The sequence below is a fragment of the Malus sylvestris genome, chromosome 17, assembly GCF_916048215.2.
Source record: "Malus sylvestris chromosome 17, drMalSylv7.2, whole genome shotgun sequence".
Taxonomy (NCBI): Eukaryota; Viridiplantae; Streptophyta; class Magnoliopsida; order Rosales; family Rosaceae; genus Malus; species Malus sylvestris.
In genome coordinates this window covers 29,695,067-29,716,469 of record NC_062276.1, presented here as the reverse complement: position 1 = coordinate 29,716,469, position 21,403 = coordinate 29,695,067, and the positions used below count along the sequence as shown (strand labels likewise).

The window sequence follows — 21,403 nt, the reverse complement described above, 5'->3', positions numbered from 1 at the left end:
AAAGTCAAATATACAAATAAGGGTTTTATTAGTGGTAGATTACTCTAGCAGTTATGGCCTTTTCGTCAACTCACTACAGCCTATATTCAAGCCCTCTCACTTCCCTTTAATGCAAATTGGTGTAGAATATCGCTTATATATATATATATATATATATGTAAAAAGCTCTACCATCAGATTCCTGCCCATACTGACTCAAGCCAATAGTACTGAAACAAAGCACGTAACTTCTTACAAACATAGCTTGAGTCAGCATATAGAGAAGTCTCAACTCAGGAGTAGAATTATCTCCCCTTCTTTTTTCATCTCATTTCCTCTCATTCTCTCACACATTGTTTTTTGTCTTATTGTCTCTATAAAAAATCAATATAAAATATTAACGTAGTTTAATCGTAACCATTCAAGTAGGAGGAGAGAAGATGAGAGATAGATTAGGAGGAGAGAAAATCCTTCTCCCTCAAGTCACGCCAATATCTAAGTTCCTAAACAAAACCCTTTAGCCAGCGTTATGAAACTCACTTGTGCCACTTACATATAACAAGGTAGCTGGACTGTTGTCCTCCCCATTTGTGCAAGAAAAAATAAATAAGAATGAGTACCAGAGTAATGAATTTAATATTTTGAATAATTCCCTGTCTTTTTCTGGGTTGTTATCCCTCTCAAACCGAGTTGGATCCTATCCGGATCCAAATTGTAGGTGAATATCTTAGGGATTTTCACATCTTAACCATCTTAGAAATCATTTTGAATTTTTTTACTTAAATTAAACACAAATATAACCTAACGAAAACTAACCACATAATATACGATAAACGGCTAAAATATGAGAATACCTAGGATATCCAGAAAGAGAATCCGGTCCTCATCAACCAACAATTTGAGGAATCTTATCTTTATTATTTTTCATTGGTTCTATCATCCCTTGACTTTGGCACATAGCTTCTGGAACTATATATATATATTTTTTTTTTAAATTAATTGGCGATATGATAATAGCTCAACTTCTTATAAGTACATGCAAGATTCCCTCCTATCATCAATGTGAGATTTTTTCTCAACACTCATGTGGACAACACAAATGGGGTGATGTGGAGTACATGTGATCGTTGACTTTATATGTGAACCAACCTGCTATGATACCATGAAGAAAACTGAGGTTTTACGGTAAAAACAATTGGAATATGAGGAATAGCCCAACTTCTTATAAGCATATGTAAGGTTCCTCTTCTCATCAATATGAGATTTATTCTCAACACGTCCCCTCACATGTGGTGAATTTGCAAGCCTAACGCGTAGACAACACAAACCGAGTGACATCTAATCAAATCATTTTAGATGGAAATAAATATTAAATTAGTACGTGGCTTCTTCGGATTGCCGGTGGGCAAGAAATTCAAATATGAATGATGAAAAAATAAAGAGAAAAAAACATAGCACAAACAAGAGAGGGAGGCTGATGTTTCATTGAATATGTCAAAGGGCCTATATTTCAAAACTTGGAAGTAGGAACAACTTGTATATTAAAACAAAACAAGAAATCTGACTCTTATTCCTTGTACCACATCCCCATTTCATTTGACGCTCCAGTCTCTTTGCTGAGGTTTTTCCTCCAACGTCCATCATGCATTCCTTTCTGCTCCAATCGTTGTTTCCATTTCTTTTGATCGCTTCCTTCCTTTCGATCAACGTTGAGTTAAGTCTATGCCAGGATGAGGCACAATTCACAAACTGCAGCAGCGCTATCAATTGTGGTGGCATCGAAAACATCTCCTACCCCTTTTATGGGGTAAACAGAGCTAGTTACTGTGGTCAGCCAGGGTACGAGGTCCAATGTCTAAACGAAGTCCCTGTGATCAACATAAAAGGTCTGAGCTTTAGAATTCTTGAAATGAATTCAACTACTACTCCTCGGACTGTTAAGGTTGCTAGGCAGGATTACTGGGGTACTATCTGTCCTCCGAATTTCGTCAACACTACCCTCAACTTCTCTCTGTTTGATTATGGCTCTGGATATACAAACATGACGTTTTACTACCAATGCAATATCAACATAGGGCTTCCTAGCATGCAGTGCAACATAAACAATACAGTGAGCCCTGTTTTCTATGTGACACGTCCAACGGGTAATCAGCCATCTTACGTGAGCTGTACAGATGAGGTTATTGTTCCAGTTTATACAGCAGCTGCTCTGGCTATTGAGGCCAGTCTAACAACCATCAGCGATGCGATAAACGGGGGCTTCCCATTGGAATTGGAGATTGACACCGATCAATGCAACAAATGTGAGGAAACAGGAGGACGGTGTGGGCTTAACACTACTACTAATTCTGGATTCAGCTGCTTTTGCCGAGATCAGGCCTCTGCAACCATATGTAATGGAATTAGTAATTCAACTCAACCTGGAGGCGGAGGCGGAAGCGGAAGCGGAAGCGGAGGTACGTCTGTCCCTTGCAATTCTCTAGTAAATTACACATTTAGAACTCCTAGCTAGCTATCTAAGTCTTTTGTTTTAGATGATTAGTCGTAAACTGTGTTTAATTAGGCTTGTGTGCTAGAAAACCCAGGTCGAAAATTCGAATGCAAGCAGAGGGAAGGAACCTAGTACAGTTAGAGCCAATTGTTTGCAAAAACAGCAAACAATTGATGGATTTGTTTGGTATCCATGTTGGATTCAATTTGTTGGGTTTGGCAAACCAATTATCACGAACAACTCCTTATATTCCTCGCAAAAGCTACTCGAGCCAACCCTAAAACTCTAAAGATTGTTCATGTTCAGGTCATTTTCATCCCTTGTTGGTGCCATTCCAGTGAACCAATTTTGTTGCTCTTCCCACACGGAAAAATTTTTCTTCTAAATTTCAGTTTTACATATTACAAGCGATCAAATAAAAATTTCTTTACGAGTCAAACGCTTTAGTTCCATCGAAAATTACACCTAACCTACCATACAGCTATACAACTCTCCCGGAAACGTGAGTCGGCCTTTGTTGACTTTGATGATTGTCATCTAAGTGCAGAGGGATTAGGTATACAAAAATCCTAAATTAAGCCAATTTTTCTATTAAGGCGGCTCATCTGTTCGACAACCAATACCTATTTCCTGACGAGGCCACTACGCAAAGTTGAGCATAAAATTAGTCACGGACTTGGCCACCAAAGACTTCCACTAACTATAAGCACTCCTAATTAAATTAAAGTTCCAAATTGAACCTTCTCTTTTTTAATATTAAAAAAATAAAATAAAATAACAAAGATTTAACCTAACGTTTACTTCGTCACTTCCCCCCCCCCCCCTTTTGTCTTCTCACTCGTCCTTTGCAGATGACGATGATTCCACATTCATCTTCTCCTTTTTTTTCAACGACTTTCAATAGTACCCTCTCTCTCTCTCTCTCTCTCTCCATGGAAATACATCTCTATCCCTTCCAGAACATATCTTTACTCCTTGTGATCACAACTACCATATGCCTTTTTCATGTCCGAAAATCTTCGGCTGCGGATGACGATCGATACCTCAACTGTAGCGCATCGTTCCAATGCGTAAATTTTCGGGATGTTCATTACCCTTTTTGGGGATCAAGCCGGCCAGATTATTGTGGCTACCCCGATTTCAAGCTCAACTGCAGCGGAGATGCTCCCGTGATCTCATTTGACGGCCAAGATTACCGAGTCCTCGATATAAATCAATCTACAAGTACTCTACGGGTTGCTAGAACGGACTTTTGGAACAACGTTTGTCCGGTGTCACTTGCCAATACAACCATAAAATCAAGCCGTGTCGAAAATACTTCGGATGTTCAAGAAGTACTGCTGTTCTACGACTGTCCCCCGCTCAACATTCCTCTTCCAATTCAGCCCACAAGTCAGTTCAGTTGCAGCATAAACAGTACTGCCACTTCCATTAATTACGTTGTCACAAATTTAGGGTTGCCGAATATTAGTGGTAACTGCAAAACGACCGTCACTGCCAGCATTTCTCAATCTGCAGCTGCAAATCTGGTGTTGAATTCGTCCAAGGATAATCTGGTTGCTGCACTTGATTCCGGGTTTGGGTTGAAGTGGGATGCAAGTAATACCTTGTGTGACCAATGTCGAGGGTCAGGGGGTCAGTGCGGGTACAATATATCTTCAGCTGAATTCACCTGCTTCTGTAAGGATGGACATACTCCCTCAAACTGTGAAGGTATGCGCCTAAACATCTTTCCACTACGTTTATGATAGAATTAGACTATCGGTCCAATCCAAAACCAATTAGCAATATGCGGAATAAACTTTAGATTCCTGACCAGGATTGATGCGCTCAACAATCTGGGTCTTAGACAATACGCTGGTGTTTGAAGGGTTAGATTGACGCCCCTTTTTAGTTTTTGTCCTCTAATTTTAGTACTCTGTACTATGGCAAGGCTTCCTCAGCAACCAATGCGCTGCCTCAAATTAGAGAACCATCTACATTTGTTAGAACAAGTACATATTCTACTCTAACAAGTTAATAGAGTGCACGGATATGAAATTAGAATTTGAAGTGCATAAATTGTCAAGCAGGATTTCCTTAGATAGCTAAGAAAATTTAAATTACCAATTTAGGATGGTTTTATATCCATTTATTTTAGGCTTTAGCACGTATTCATTTGTTTTTTGTTAGAGACTAAGGAAAATGCATGAGAGAAATGATAGATGAAAGAGGGCGGAGGAAGGATGGTGGAATGTGGAAGTAATCTATACGGAATTAATAGAAGAGACGAACTTTAAGAGCATGTAACACACATTATGTGCTCGTGCGCCAATTCTCTGTTTTTAAATTAGTGATCTCACTATGCGCTCTTCTTAACTTTCATCTTTTCCTAAACTAGTGATCTAACTTTGTGCTATGCTAAATTTTCTCCTATTCTCTGTTCTTAAACTACTTTTTAAAATTTTATCTTATTTTCTAGAAAGAAAGGAATTTCAGCACACCATTTTCTCCTTGTGCATTCTTCTAAGTTTGCTCCCATTCTTTGTGATTTTTTCTTCTTCTTTTGAACAAACGATATTATCTATACTAAAGGGGAGAGAGTGGGCTTAGCCTCACAATGGGCTAGCAGTAATGTGGTTCAAATTCGTTTTTGGTGAGAATCGAACTTAAGATATCTCACTTATAAGTGAAGAAAAATACAACTAGCCGTAGTACTAAGTGGTTACTCCCATTTTTTGTTCTTAAACTAGTGCTATAACCATGCTCACTACCAAATAACTTTCTCACTCTTATTGTGGGCTCTCACAATCCCATCCATTTTCTTTCACATTACCATGACCATGACAAAAGCCATGTGGCATTCGATGGGAAACTTCAAGTTGGGTGGGTGCCCTCTTTTTACTGACTTCTTAATAAAAGCATTTCCAAATTATGCTTCTAGATTCCAATCTCCGTTTAGGGTGGCCATTTTCCATGCCAAAACAAAACCAACTCACTCACATCACATGTGTGTCATATGTAGGTGCATTTTTAGGCCAATGCAAATAACCTTGGCAGAATGTTGACATATATTGCTATTAAAAAACTATTTTTGTATTTGATAACGTGTTAGTTTCTCAGCAATATTAACACAAGAATTGTGATCATGTGATATAATTTGCATCCATTAATCAAGAGAATGCATTATACTATTTTTGGGGTATGTGTCGAGGATAGATTTAAGAGAAATATTAAGGAGATTTTCTCAAAATTGAGATTTTTCATGAACTCTCTATCACCTCATGTTTTTGCCAAAATATTTTATTAATGTTAGCACGAGAATTTACGTTAAACTAGGAGGTCGCAGAGAGCCTATAAAGAATCTCACTTTTGAGAGAGTTTCTTTTGCTGGATTTAAAGTAGGATATCTCCTAATACAAACAACATAATTCGCACAGTTAATTCTCTTTTCTTGTCATCTAACAATTATTTTGGAAAGCTGCCAAGTTCCTCGTACTAGATGTCTAAATAAATCGACCAAAAAATAAAGTCTAAACAAATTCTAATGTTGAAATTAAAATTTAAGAACATTTGCTTGCTTTGCATTTGAAGATCGTTTGTGTGTAATTCAGTTGCAAACACTTCTGCCAAAAATTTCTTAGGTACAACTTTTTTTAATTTTATTTTGGGTCAAATTTCTTAGCTACAGTTCAGGGAAAATTTCTTCGATGTTTTGATGTTTGTTGAAAAAAGCACATGCATCACATCATCCCACATGTTTAATGCATTAAACTATTAAGGAAAAGGATCCGGTCATGATCATTTTCACGGTGTAATTATGTTCGTTCATCGTATATTATGCGGTCAGTTTTTGTTGGGTATTATTTATATTTACTTTTAAATTTAAAATTTTAAATAATTTCTAACCGCACGATGTACGGACATGATTATAAGATGTTCGGTCCGGAAAAGGATCCTCCTCCGGATCCTTTTCCAACTATTAAAAGGTAGGTCCATTTAATCAAATTCTTGATGGAGATTGTTCTTATTTAATGACCTAATATGCTTTAACAATTCCTATACTTGGTCAATCAAACATGGCTTCATGTGCGCACTAACACTTTTAGGAAAAATCTTCAGCACACCTCTTTTTACTTAGATATAGTGATATACTCTTTGTTTAAGTAATATTTTTTCATTTAATTAGGACTAACTCAGTTTATTGTTATGATATTTCTTAATTTTCAACATTTCATACATTAAGTTTTTTCTTCCTAGTTTAGTACCTTAAGCCATAATTCTAAGATGAAAAAAACTTGATATATGAAATATTGAAAACAAAGAAGCTTCGGGACAGTAAATTGAGATAGGACGAAAAAATCTGATTTTTTTTAGTATAAGCGATATTTTACACTAATCTACACTAAAGAAAAAAGAAGAATTTCAACACAAAACCCAATAAGTTGAATATAAAAATCCTAACTACCAAAACAATTTATCACTTGCTATTCAATTTAAAAACTAAAAACAAACAACACACGATTAAAATAAGTATGAAAATCTCATCGCAGATACGTAGGTAGTAGAAGTCTTCTACCTATAAAATCAAGTCTAAAGATTGTATGACATTCTCTTAATCCACTTGGGTTTCATCCACATTGCTTGGCTCAAACCTTTTAATAGTTAACCAAGAATCATACTAATTCACAAATACATAACAAGAATTATAGAATTTAAAGGACAAATAACACTAAAATAGTTTCTAAATTGTCAAAATGCCCATCAATTATTGAACAAATATAATTCCATACCATACAAACATTAATATTTTTTTTTTTAACAAATGATAATATCTATACTAAAATGATAAGGAATGGGCTAAACCTTATAATAAACTTATTATAATAATATGGTTTAATTTTATTTTTCATAAAAATCAAATATAATACTTTTCACGTATAAATAAAGAATAACACCACCTAATCTTGATACCGACGTCAACTAGCAGCCCCGAAAACTATTCAAAAGGGGCGTGCAATCCGCTACCCCCACATAAAAGTCCAACAGTTCCAAGTCAACAAACCACAGCCCACCACGTCATAACAAAACCTCCATTCTTATTAAGGGGGTGTATTCAATTGGGATTTTAAAGGATTTTAATTCTTTTAATGAATCTAGGGGTATTCAATCAGGATTTTAAGTGATTCTTTGAAATTCTAGGTGTATTCAATTAGAATTTTAAAATAGTTTATTAAAATCCTTAGAAATCCAGGTGTATTCAATTAAGATTTTAAAGAAGTTTATAACATTCCAGGTGTATTCAATTAGAAATTGATTTTAAAGAATTTGAGAAAGTTAAGGAATTAGAGGGAATTTGAGAGATTTCGTAGTGTATTTTAAGTATCCACAAATCTCACCTCTTCCCATGAAATTTCGAGGGAATTGAATCAAAATTTTATATGGAATTTCTACAAATCAATTAAACTCCATAAAAATCCATGGATTTATAAATCCATTAAAATCTCTCACATTCTCAATTGAATACACCCCCTAAAAATTTCATCACTTCCCGCCTCGTCTGCCCCGCTGTCGTTTCATTCCCCCTTCCCTCAATGCTCCCACTCCTCTTCCTCCTCTTCCTTTTCTTTTTCTTCTGCTCCGTCGACGTTACGACGTCATTCCCCGCCGATGCCGACCTCTCCAACTGCACCCAAACCTTCGACTGCGGGCCCTTCCGGAACCTCACCTACCCCTTCACAGGCGGGAGCCGCCCCTCCTACTGCGGCCCGCCGGAGTTCCACCTCAGCTGCACCGATGACTCGCCCGAGTTGACCATCGCGTCGCTGAGCTACCGGGTTCTCAAACTCGACCCGGTTCAACAGAACCTCACCCTCGCCCGCTCCGACCTCTGGAACTCGACCTGCACCGACAAACTCGCGAACTCGACCCTCGAGTCCGTGTTCTTCAGCTACGATGAGGACGACGACATGGACGTCACCATTTTCTACGGCTGTAATTCCACCTTAATCACTCCTAAACCTAAGAACTGGTTTTTCTGCGACCTTAACTTGACTTTCGACGACGCTTATTACGTGATCGGGCCGGTACCGCTCGATCCGATCATGAGCGGGTTCAAGTGCTCCGTCGGGATTACGGTGCCGATTCTCAAAACCACGGCGGCGGTGCTGGTCGCCAACCGGTCTCTGTTTGGAGAGGCGATCATGACCGGCTTCAATGTCAATTATACCAACCCGTACGAGAAGCAGTGCGCTAAGTGTCTCAATGTCAATGGGCTTTGCGGGTTTGACTCGGATAAGAACCGACCCGTTTGCATTTGCGGCAATCGAGTCTGTAACCCAGCAGGTATTTCTTTTTCTGGGTATTGTAGAGTTTACTTCTAGTAGTTTTGGGCAAGTTTTAGGTTGTGCTTGGAGTGCCCAAATTTGAAAATTTACTGTGTTTTGGTATTTTCCCCGACCTCACAAAACGAGGAGCCTTCTTGACTTGGTATCACGCTTTAGAGTGTGTTTTGGTATCATTCTTGGATCCAATTTCTTGTCTTTTCATTTGTAGAAGTCAAATATTGACACAAGTTGTATCTACAGTTTGTTAAATTCCTGCATGGATTCCTAACTTCCAATTCAAGTTTGGATAAGATGATGTTCTTTCTATTAACATTTTGAATCTGTTTGGCTATTTCAGGAAATAAGCCGCAAATCAAAATAGGTAATATATCACTTCATTAACAACTTATTGTACTGTTTACAATGGCATCATGGGACGGAGATGAAAATCTAAACAATATTTTGTGTTTCATCTTCAGGTCTTGCTGTAGGAGGTGCAATTCTTTTCGGCGTTTTCGTAGGGTTCTATGTATATTATTTCATCCAACGCAAGAAGAAGAAACTTGCTGCAGAGACTCAAGGCAAAGAGCTTCCTACACCCCTTACTAGCAAGGGTGTTGCTACTCCCTCGACTGATCTCTCGCAATTTCAGAGCATCCCGTCTTATCCCTCTTTTACCTCCAAGTCTGACTACGATAATAAGGGGAGTACTTACTTTGGAGTTCAGGTCTTCAGCTATAATGAATTAGAGGAAGCCACTGAAAATTTCAACCCCGCTAAAGAGCTTGGAGATGGAGGCTTTGGCACTGTATACTATGGTTCGAAAATACTTTCTTTTCCATCTTTGCAAGCAATTTAGCTCACAAACAGATAATCTTGGTTTTATTTGGTTAAATGTTCTTGTAATTGTTTGACCAGGTAAGCTACATGATGGCCGCGTAGTGGCTGTGAAGCGCCTTTATGAAAACAATTTCAAACGTGTGGAGCAGTTTATGAATGAGGTCGAGATCTTAACTCGTCTTGAACACCGAAACCTTGTCAAGCTGTATGGATGCACCTCAAGACGCAGCCGAGAACTCCTCCTTGTTTATGAGTATATTCCTAATGGAACAGTGGCTGACCATCTCCATGGGAAACGAGTGGAATCCGGCTGTCTTAGTTGGCCTGTTCGATTGAGCATCGCCATAGAGACAGCTGATGCACTGGCTTTCCTCCATCGCAATGATGTTATACACCGTGATGTCAAGACCAACAATATTCTCATAGACAACGACTTTTGCGTGAAAGTGGCTGATTTCGGTCTGTCGAGATTGTTCCCCAACGATGTCACCCATGTGTCAACCGCTCCGCAAGGGACTCCCGGCTATGTCGATCCTGAGTATTACCAGTGCTATCAACTCACAGACAAGAGTGACGTATATAGCTTTGGGGTGGTCTTGATCGAGCTTTTATCGTCTTTACAAGCCGTGGACACCAACAGGCACCGTCATGACATAAATTTGGCCAACCTGGCTGTCAACAAAATCCAAAACCATTTAGTGAATGAGCTGGTGGATCCTCATCTTGGGTATGAAACAAACTACTCTGTTAGGCAAATGACAACAGCTGTGGCAGAATTGGCGTTCCGGTGTTTGCAACAGGAGAGGGATATGCGACCAACCATGGACGAAGTGTTGGAGGGTTTGAAAGCAGTCCAAAACGAAGATCTTGGTTCAGAAAACGGCGAAGCAGTGGTGCTGGATATTCGATCAGACGAGGTTGGACTTTTGAGGAATATGCCACCCCCGCTTTCACCGGACTCGAATGGAGCTGATAAATTGGTTAGCGGCTCTACCACACCTAGTTCCTTTTAGAAGTAGAGATTTCCATATCCTCCTTCCTTTTTTTTTTTCAGTGAGCTTCAGCCTTCAGTTCTAAAATAGATGGTAGAAAGTATTGTAAACACTCATAAGCAGAAGTTAAAACTTGAATGTCTTTCTATATTGCCGGTTGGTTTTCTTTTGATGTTGATGCAAGATACTTTGGAGAAGCATCATCACTATTTGGTGCATGCTAGGCAGCCAATGTACATAAATATATGAAGCTTTTTACTTATTCTCTTATCAGCTTTACAGATCTGAGTTTAGTTAAGTTGTCTGAAGTAGTATGCTCTACCTTCCACATCCGAATTTGAATCTCCTCTCTATAATTTAGATGAATTTAGTGTAATATCATTTGTCAAAAAATAAAATACACGATTTTTTTTTATAATTCATTCCTTTAAAAATGATTTTTTTAGTCGGATAAATATGATTTTTTCTTCTTTCAGTAATTCTCATTGTTTAAGATTAAATGATATTTTTGGCATTTCCAAAATCCAATTTTAACTTTTTATTTTCATTTTTAACCTCAACAGGTTTTCAAGAGATGGGACAGAACTATTTAACCCAGGTCATGCTGGGGAGAGCACTCTAGCTGCTTCTATCCTCCAGATCGTGGGATTGCTTGGTAACTTGAAATTCTAGGGTGCCACAACACTAATGTTACTGCCGGATTGGAGACTAACTTGGTACACGGTGACACAGTACAGTGTACCTTCTTCATTACACGGTACGACAGGGATGAACTTGAATGGTACGGCATTTTGGGTCGCGGTTTGTTCTGGAGATTTAATTAAGAGTCAATTTAATGTACTATACAATTATGTTACATTTTTATATACACAATCAACTAATATTTATTTTTACACTTCATAAATAATTGAACAACAACAAAAGTGATATACTTGAACATTCGTTTCTTATTTGGGTCATAGATATAGGCAAGTTTGGTAACTAAAAATATCACCCAATGAGAATATTACATGTGGGCGGGAAACACCCAAATAGACGAGATTGCCCCTTGCTTACCTGCGAGAAAGAAGCCACCCTCAAGACCACTCTAAGAGCTAGCTTGAGATTGCCGTGTTTTTTAAAAAGCTGTTTTTGAAGTGCTTTAAAAATGATGTCATAAAATAAAATAGTTGAGGGTTTAATAAATCGTATTTCTAAAAGTGTTGTGAGCATGAAAAATATTGTAAAATTATTTGGTAAATTTTTAGTATAGAAAGATAGATGTGGGAGGGGCAGTGGCAGGCAATGATGGGAGTATGATGATGGTGCCAATAATAGGCTGTGGTAGCAGTGGTGGCAGCGATCGTTGTGGTGACGGCGACATCGTTAGCGGTAGCAATGATGGTTGAGGTGATGGCGCCAAGGTGTAAGGTTGATGGTCACAGTTGTGAAGGTGGAGGCGATCGCGATGGTAGCCGTGGGTTGTGGGCAGCAATGGTGTTGTGATAATTGTGGCGGCAATCACGATAGTAGCCGTGGTTCCGAGCAACAATGGTGTTGCGATAATTGTGGAGTAGGGTGGTTTTACCAATAGTTGATTGTGGTGGTTGGTGATAGCGTTGATAGTGGTTGTAGTTGTAGTAGCAGTTGTGTTTGTGGTAGTGTTGGTGGCAGCGACAACAATGAAGGTGGTAATTGTGGTGGTGATGTAAGGAGTGGTAGGTGGTGGGGAACAAGTTTTATGGAAAATGAGTATTCAAATACGACACTGACTAATTCAAGGAGAATGTCGAACTTACCTTCAAAGATGACATCGCACACATCGGAAGAGCACCGGAGTTTGAGGCTTCACAACAGGAGGAAGTAAGCAACTACTTCCATCGTGCCCTTCAATCCTGTGGTGCACCAAAACAAGACCAAAGCGGCAAATGGTATATATTGTACCAAGACTTTTAAGTCCTACCTTCAAGAATGGCAACCTGGCACATCCTTGACCCAAGGGCAATAACTCTCCAAGCTACTAGTTTTCATTAATTGTATCTCTATGGATATTCTTTTTTATATGCATGCATGAGTCCTCCACCATCTTTTATGGTCTTACATGATCTTTTTGTGAAGTAGAATCATCAGAGGCTTAAAGCACTTACATAAACATATGTGTTAAAATATGTGGTCCCGGATCCTAACTATATATAAGAGAAGCTTGGCTCCTTAAGATTGAGGAAGAATTCTTCCTCAATTTACTTTGTATTCGATTGACAGAACTTCGTATTTACAATTGAAACCATTTATATCATAAATCACTTTGTAAAAATCATCTCTACAAAAATCAATTATAACTAAGGTCTTTTAGTCAATCAACGGTAACAAAATAGATAGACGGTTCATAATGCTTTTACCAAATTCTAATTTTTTTAGAGGTTAATCACAGTTTACTACCCTGAAGTTTCTTGGTTTTCAACATTTGATACATGAAGTTTTTTTAGTCCCAGTCAGGTACCTAAAGTTACAATTTTGGGACACTTTCATACATCAGTTAAATTTTCCGTTAGAATTTATGTTAACTAATGATGTGGCACTCACGTGGACAATAATTTGGTACCACGTGTCAATACATACCCTAAACAGGGATCAAGTCATTCGTAGTTCACATTAGTACTTCAAAGCATTCACAGTAGTTATATGCAATAATCAATTTATAAACATTTGTGGAGATGTCAATCTTATATATGTATATATATATATATATATGATAGAAGAGAAAAGACCTACTCACCTTAGGTTCGCGCTACGACTCCCTCGCACGAACATTGAGACATCACGAACTATCGTCACATGCGGCCAATTATCAAATCATGACTCAATGTTCTTACTAATAGAGCACATAATTTACATAAAACATAACCTCAAGGACCTTCAAGAATAATTTGAGATCCATTGACTAAGAGTCCACCGTCGATCTTCGATCGACAGTTGGGTCCACAACCCTGTAAAACTCGACCCGGAAGATCCGCATCTCGGATTTCCAATCCGTAACTTCTCATGATACAAAATATTCTTCTAGAACAACATACTTAAGTTTCATTACGATCCAACGGTTGGATCTCCGCCAATTTCCAAAATTGATTAGCGGTTAACGTTTTATTTTATGAACTTACAAATCCAATTTGGGAAGATCATGTCGGATTCCCAATCTGTAAAATCCTACATTCTTCAAATATTACGTACTACAATGTAACAAAGTTTGGTGACGATCCAACGGTCGGATTGTGGATTCACCTGAATACTTAATAACGTATCGTAGAGAATTTAGGTTCCAACGATCAACCTACGTCATTCAAGTATCAAAACTGAATTCAAGAAATTTAAAATAGCCTAAAAATAGCATTGGCGACCCCCTGGCCACGTGCCACCGTGGATGGCGGTCAACCGCCCTGACTCGTCGGAAAATTCAATTATTTCTAAAAATTCTCAAAAATTATGGAAATGTAGATCTCGAAGAGCAGAGCAAACTTTATACCTGTGGCCAAGGCCAATTTGGCTTGGAAAGGCTCCAATTTCACGAAAACCCACCAGAACCCTAGTTTTTGGGTATTTTCGATTCAACTCCATGGATGCTCCGATGCCCCTACCATCACTTGGGCTTTGTTCCTGAGGTTGAGGGGAGCCTATTAGTAGTGACAATTGGCTGAGTTAGCTTCACGATTTATGGATTACCGTCGAACACCCACATGCACCACCAGTGCATTTCTCCCGAATCTAAGGTTAAATTGTATGAATTTAGGGGTAAAAATGGTAGAGAGAATGCTAGGGAGGTGTTTCCAGGTGATGGTTTGGCTTAATTCACCAAAATTTGGCCGGGAAACCATCGGTTTCTATGGTTCCCGTCGGCCAGGTCACACAAGTCAAGGAAGACCCGTTTTAGGTTCCCTCATGGTTCTTCTCTCCTTTCCCTCATGGTTCTTCTCTCCCATTCGTCACTCTCCCTCTCTCCTCATTTCTGATTGGGCAGTGCCCATCTCCTTCCTCTCATTCTCTTTCGCTGCCATTAGGCAGCCATCCCCCTTTCTCTTTCTCTTCTTTTTTCTCCCACAACCCTTTACATAAATAATAATAATAATAAATAAATAAGGTAATAAATAACAATCCTTACCAACGTACTATTGGAATACGGTAAGGTAATAGTTCATACGCGTCATAAACTAACGATCAACGAAAATCAATACCCTCGCCTCTAGGGTATTCTCGTAAATTTCATATTTCAAGATTTATAAAATAATAAAATTTGGGACGGGTTGTCACAATTCCCCTAATAAAAATTAAAACCCTCAATTACAACTATTTGGACTCTTAATTAAAGCATAAACATCAATTACAAATCGGGTTCATAACATGGTTCTTTTCTCTCCTCTAGTGGCTCGCGAACCATAGCTGCACCTGATTGAATTTCGAATTTGTGCTATTTAGATTTTGGGGATTAGGGTTTTTGCAAAGGGTGAAGGTGAAGAGGATGGAGGAGAAATAAGGGAGGGGAGGTGAAGAGGATGGAGATAGGTCGGGTATAGAGCGTTGGGTGGGCGCAGAGGAAAGAAATGAGAGAGCGGGGGTGAGGTGAGGTAGGAGAGGTGAGTATGGGTTGCAGAGGAGATAAGGGAGGGTGGTGCGGGTTGCAGAGGAGAGAAGGGATGGTCAGTGAGGGTTACAGATAAGAGATGGTAGGATGTGGGTTGCAGAGGAAAGTAAGGAGGGGGTTGGGGGAGGTAGAAGACCGGTGGGTACCTTTTTTTTTAATGGTTTTTAATTTTTTTTAATATTCAAGTGGGCCCATATTGACACATGGCGCCCAGTTATTGTCCACGTGGGCGGCACATCATCAGTTAATAGAAATTCCAACGGAAAACTTAACGGATGTATGAAAGGGTCCCAGAATTATAACTTTAGGTTCCAGACTGGGACGAAAAAAACTTCATATACCAAATGTTGAAAACCAAGAAACTTTAGAGCCATTTTTTTATTTATTTTTTATTTATTTTATGACTATGGTCTCATACTTTATTGATTTTTTTTTGTTTGCAAAGATGATTGATGAATCAATATTATATTATATATATTACCCTAATCTTAGTTTATTTTGGTTATTATTTTGGAAGAATTTGATACCTTGATTTATATTCTTAATGTAGGACTTTTGATTTCTTCTTGAACATAAAGTAACCAAATAGATGAATTTTGGAGTGATTCTAATTGGAAGATGTTTGTAAGTCTTTCAAGATAATTGTATCAAAGTTTCAGATTTTTCTACTAAACCGTTTGACCGTGTCAATGAAATAAAGGTCAAGTGCGTAGCTTTCCTAGATTGACTTTTTGACGTTTTGGGTATTTTGGAAGTCAAGATTGCATATTTTGAGGAAGATTCTTTCTAAAAAATTGTTGGGGATGACTTAAGCTTTCAAAATAGACCTTTTGGGACCAAATCGAAGTTCATTTGGTCAGTCAAAAGTCTGATTTTCTGAAAAGTCCGAATTTTAGTTCAAATAGGAAACCTCTTATTTTCTGTTTTATTATTTTATCATGTTTCCTCGTTTTATTTTAAGACATTTCTAGGTAGGGTTTTATTTTGTAATAGTATAAATAAGGCTATTTAGCCATTAGAGAAAAAAAAAGGAGGAGAACACGCGCACTACTTTAGAGAGCTTTTGAAGTTTATTTTCAAGGTGTTTTATTTCCATGTTTTTAATAAATTTGGTTTTATGATTGTTCGTAACTAGTTTCTTTTGCTAGGGCAAGGCCACGAGGCTTATCAAGAATATTTAGTTTCTTTTCAATTTACTTATGATATGCATGTTTTGAATTATTAATCACCGTTTTAAACTATCTAAGTGCCTTAGTGATTCGTGACCATTAAGATATTTAGAAAAGTAATTTGATGCACTTTTGGTCGGAAGGTTCCCTGAAATTGGCGATGGCTTCTTGTGGTTAATAATTATAATTTCACTTAGGATGAACACCACGTTTTAAGGGTTGCATGGTTTTTCAAAGGGTTTTCATAAAACTTAATGAGTCTTTCATGTTCATATTTGATTCAAACGTCCGAACGGGTTGCATGTTAGATATATGTTCTATATTGGAGGTTCCAAGTAGGATATATATTAGGAAACCCTAACCTTCAATATATGCATGGATAATTCATAAGTAATTGGAAGAACTGCTTAGGATTGTTAAGGTAACGACAGAACCCTAGTGTTTCTTTAAATTGTTTTCTAGTTGATTTATTTAATTGTTTTTATTATTTTAAATTCCAAAATCAACATTTTCTAAACTTTATTTTAAATAATTAATTAAGACTTGGTTTTAAATACAAATAATTCATTCAATCCCTGTGGAAAACGATTTTGCTTGAGCCGTTTATACTACAACTACCTTGTTCTCTTGCAAGTATTTTTAAGTGTTTTTATCTTTACATTTACAAGTGGTAGAAATCTTTATAGAGTGATTTATAAGATTAACAGTTTGGATCATAAACTTAAAATTCTGTGAATCGACCCTAGGAAATAAAATGAGGAGGAACTCCTCCTCAACAATTATGGAGCTAAGTTAATTCCTACATACATAACAAAGTGGAGAAGATAAAAACGCCTCATAGATTACAGCAAAACTAAAATATAGTTGAAACACAACAAAACTCAAATTTGGGGTTCAACTCTCCCTTCAATTTCCATCATCATCCACTAGGCAATAACAGAATTACAAAGAAAACAATATCAAATTCAAATTTCATCAAATCCGGCAATCAAATAACAACAAACCTCATTTCCCCATACCTTCTCTTCTTGACTTCACTCTTGTCTCGTACCTAACGTGAAGCCAAATATTTCATCACAGCGTGCCACTTGTAAGCACAGCTGGCCTGCAGCCCATAGGACCCCTAGGCGCCGAACAAGCCCAGGTCAAGAAAAAGTTTTTATGAAGTCGGTCTGGGTTTGGTGAAGGATTTGACAAAGCAATTGGACTAGAACGCCCCTCAAACTTGAAAAGTCATAACTGGCTTTAAAAAATAGATTTATGATACCCAAGGGTATTTTTGTAAGAAAACAGAGAAAATAAAATACTAATTTAAACTATCAATCAACAAAATTCTCTTTGTTAACTAAAAAAACCCCCAAAAACAATATATTAGGGCATTTTTTATGGGCACCCTACAATGTTATGAATACATCCCATTTTCTTTTATTTGGTCTGAATTTCCTTTACTACCCTAATTTAAATTAGATAAAAACAAAGAATCCAAACCAGCACCACCTTCATCATCCTAAAACCTACTCCTTCTCGACAACCCCACACCATGGCACCTTACTTAACAAAATGATCTCAAGTATACCAAAACACATGCTGACTTACAATTAAACTAGCCAATAGTCTCATAGAAAGTCAATTCCTAATTGACACAGAAGGATTGCTTCTCTGCAAGTAGCATTTTTCAAAATTTTCACGGTCATCAAGTTGGTATCCCTGATTAGGCTGATATCAACATTATAAAAATCAATTTTACGGTATTTCATGTCTTGCAAAATATTAGCTGAAGTGAGGATTCTAAAGACAGAGAGAACAAGTAGCGCCTGTAAATAAAAAAAAAAAAAAAAAAGAAGCCTTTTAAACAAACGTATGCACGTGCAAAAATGCCAGTTTTTTTTATTAAGTGGACAAATTTACATTAAGGTGTTTGATATATGTGCAAATTGCTAAGTTGCATGGTAGGTTAAATATAATATTTGACATTAAACTCGTCGTTTACGAATATAAAATGATATATTTACTTATTTACTTCCAAGTAGTAAAGTCTAAAGAAAAAGTTAGAGAAGGCATCCATAAAGCCGTTTTCCTCACTTGTTTTTTAAAAGCAGCACCCCACATTCCACTTCATCCCTGTCCTTATTCCAACCTCCTCTCCCCACCAAAAACAAATAAATAAAAACAAAAAAAAAATGCATTTTTCAGCTCCATTTGCTCACTCCAAACAGTGAATAAAGCAATCCCACCACTCCCCAGATCAGATCTCAGCTTCTCTCTACTCCACCACCACCCAATGACTTCTATCCACTGAATCATCCATCGTGAATTTTGTACACCACCGACTGATCGTTTCCCATGGCGACACTGCAGAAATTCAAGCTCTTGGCGACTCAATGTGCCGTCGCCGGAAGCCCAACGCGAAGCCCATCGGCCAGCCCAGTCATCCACCTCCGCCGCCGCAAGACGCTAAGAATGTTCCTCACTCGCCAGGATCGCCGCCGATTGCCTCGCCAAACCAATTCCTCGGAATCTCCACCCATTGACGGTGACAATCGCAACGGTGATTCGCCGCAGAAGAGCAAGGAGGTCGCTCGGGTTCGGCGCAAGCTGAAGGACCTCTTCGTGTCGTCGCCGCCGTTCGAAGATAGGATTTCGGATAGGAGGAGTGGAGGAATTGGGAACGAAGGAGAAGGACGAGGGTTGTTATCGGCAACCGGAAGTGGTGATGGTGCCGGTGAGATTCCGACTCTGCGAGGCGCAGGCTTGTCGCTTCGGCCAATAACGGCGTCGTTTCGAAATAGGTTACTGAAACGAGCTTGGCGGCCTGTTCTGGTTACCATCCCCGAGTAGCTCAATTTTCTGTGAATGTACGGATAATTCCTTTTTTGTTTTTTTTTTTTTTTTGGAAAATATGAATTTTTGGTACTCTGGAGTCTGGAGTCTGGAGTGTAATCTTTAATATGTTAGTTTTTTTTAATTTTTAATTTTAATATAAATAGTAAATAAGAAATTAAATTTGTTTTCCGAAATAAGAAATTTTGATTCATATATAATGTTTGGTGGCAACGGATTTTGGCGCCGCCCAAGGCTAATGTGCGCCGGCAGTTGCTACTGTTAACGAGAAGCGTACCGACCACGATACGTCGGCCCTGGCCTTTGCGGCGAAACCAGTCGCGGAACGTGCCGCGCATGTTAGCGTCATCTGCGCATCTTATCATTTAGATTTAGATGTACGTCAAGATCTTATCATTAAAAGCATGGTGGGTTTGTGGAATTTTCTTGTGGTGTAATAATATTTTTATTGCAAAGGAGCTTGGCCAATTGGTCTGTGTCTTTTTGCACTTAAAATAGAATAATTTCATAAGAGAATGATTTATATAAAACGAGTTTATCATTATATGATGTTCGGCCCAACAATGTATTTTTATGTGTAATTTCTCTTCAAGTGATTGTAGACATGCAAGGAGTTTCTGTGGCATGTTACTCATCAAGATCAGACAAGTCATCAAGAATACATGTCAACGATTGGCGGAAATTAATATTTGATTTTAATTTAGATTAAACAAATTAATTAATTTAAATTAAAGCACATAAAAATGTCAAATTGAGCAAGATTGATTATTTGATTTTATTTAAATTAAATAATTGATTTATTGATTAATTAATGGAAGTAAATCACGAACCAACCCACAAGAAGTTCAAATCCATCCATAGGCAATGCTTGGAAAGTCTATAAATACAAGGCTCCAAGGCAAAGGAAAGGGATCTAGAAATCATTCAAGCACCCAGATGCTGTCAAAGCTTAAGCACCCAAATACAAGAATTTAGAAAGTTCTCTGTGTTTTTCACCAAACATTCGAAGAATCATCAAACACTACTACTTGTGTTAATCCTTCAAATCACCAAGAGCCAAAACCTTGTGGCAACTGTTTATCTAAGCTTAAGTCATCGCGACCCTTGGATCAACAACCTACTCATCCACACATCTTTTGGAGATCGAATAAGACATAAGAGAAAACTTGTAAACAGAGATTGTAACCCTAAAAATTCACTAATACAAATTTACTTTGTACACATGTTCTCTTGTTACTTGCTATAGGAAATTAATGTTTTCAGTGACAATGCATTACTAGACTAAAACGCCAATGTGACGGTGAATGTGTTGCATTTTACACATAAAGCTAAATTATAAGATTATAGCCATTTCGTACTACGATATAATGATATTTCTCTTTACTTGTAAGTGAGATGTCTTAGGTTTGATTCTCGCCAAAGGCGAATTTGAACTACATTATTGCTAGCTCATTGTGAGGCTAAGTTCACCCTTCTTCCCCTTAGTGTAGATAATATCGTTTATTTATAAAACAAATTTATAAGATTAAAAACACGTGTAAGATCCATTCTTTCCTCGATGTGGATTCATACTCTCAATAAGAGGGTTTGAATGCTGAATATAATAGGTTAAAGAATAAGACTCTAATTACCAGGACAATCCACCACTTGCATAATAAAACATTGTTCTTGTTTATTTTGGAAGTAAATGAGGGGTAAGTTTTAGTTCGAATTACTGGATAGTTCAACTTTATATCCATTAAATTGACAAGTAAGCATAAATAATATTTTCTCAACTTAATCGTAACCGTTTATTTTTTCTACTAATAGTAGTGTGTAGGGTTGGATCATTGAAGAAGCAAGGACAAGGTTTGGACGAAGAAATCAGGGGAGTAAATAATTTTTAATTAAAAGACCGTCTCCTTTGGCTTGCATGTGTTGATGTTCAGAGAGGTTCAATTATCAAGTGCATAGACCATTGGGCCCGAGACATCTTTAGTGGGCAAATTTGCGTGCATTTTTTCACGGTTGCGCTCCAAATGCTTGCAAACTTAATCATGATTTGGAACACAAAATGCAGAGGATAATCATTTGAATCATGTCCTTAATTATAAATTAAGAAACAAAGGTGAGGAGCTACTTGGCTTGTTAAGATTTGAAAGGACCCAACCTTTTCTTTCTGGCCTGAGAAAGGA

The 21,403-nt window shown here is 37.8% G+C and overlaps 2 protein-coding genes across 10 annotated transcripts in view; both read left to right on the top strand.

Annotated features, from left to right (window-relative positions):
* Positions 1-12,829, top strand: part of LOC126609648 (LEAF RUST 10 DISEASE-RESISTANCE LOCUS RECEPTOR-LIKE PROTEIN KINASE-like 1.3) — a 100,430-nt gene extending 87,601 nt beyond the window's left edge. For 2 of the 9 annotated variants that reach the window (XM_050277507.1, XM_050277511.1), the window contains 3 exons: positions 9,134-9,157; positions 9,255-9,593; positions 9,694-10,869. In XM_050277507.1, coding sequence (XP_050133464.1) covers positions 9,134-9,157; positions 9,255-9,593; positions 9,694-10,628 — 1,298 coding nt within the window. In that variant the 3' untranslated portion in view covers positions 10,629-10,869. Of the gene's footprint in view, positions 1-1,921; positions 2,436-2,527; positions 4,184-7,987; positions 8,795-9,133; positions 9,158-9,254; positions 9,594-9,693; positions 10,870-11,170 lie in introns of those variants that run through there. The other 7 variants (XM_050277505.1, XM_050277506.1, XM_050277504.1 and 4 more) reach the window with 7 other exon arrangements.
* Positions 12,830-18,487: 5,658 nt separating this feature from the next.
* Positions 18,488-19,773, top strand: LOC126609641 (uncharacterized). The gene has a single exon (XM_050277495.1). It carries the CDS (start codon positions 18,732-18,734, stop codon positions 19,224-19,226), a length of 495 nt encoding a protein of 164 aa, XP_050133452.1. The 5' UTR covers positions 18,488-18,731; the 3' UTR covers positions 19,227-19,773.
* The last annotated feature ends 1,630 nt before the right edge of the window (positions 19,774-21,403 follow it).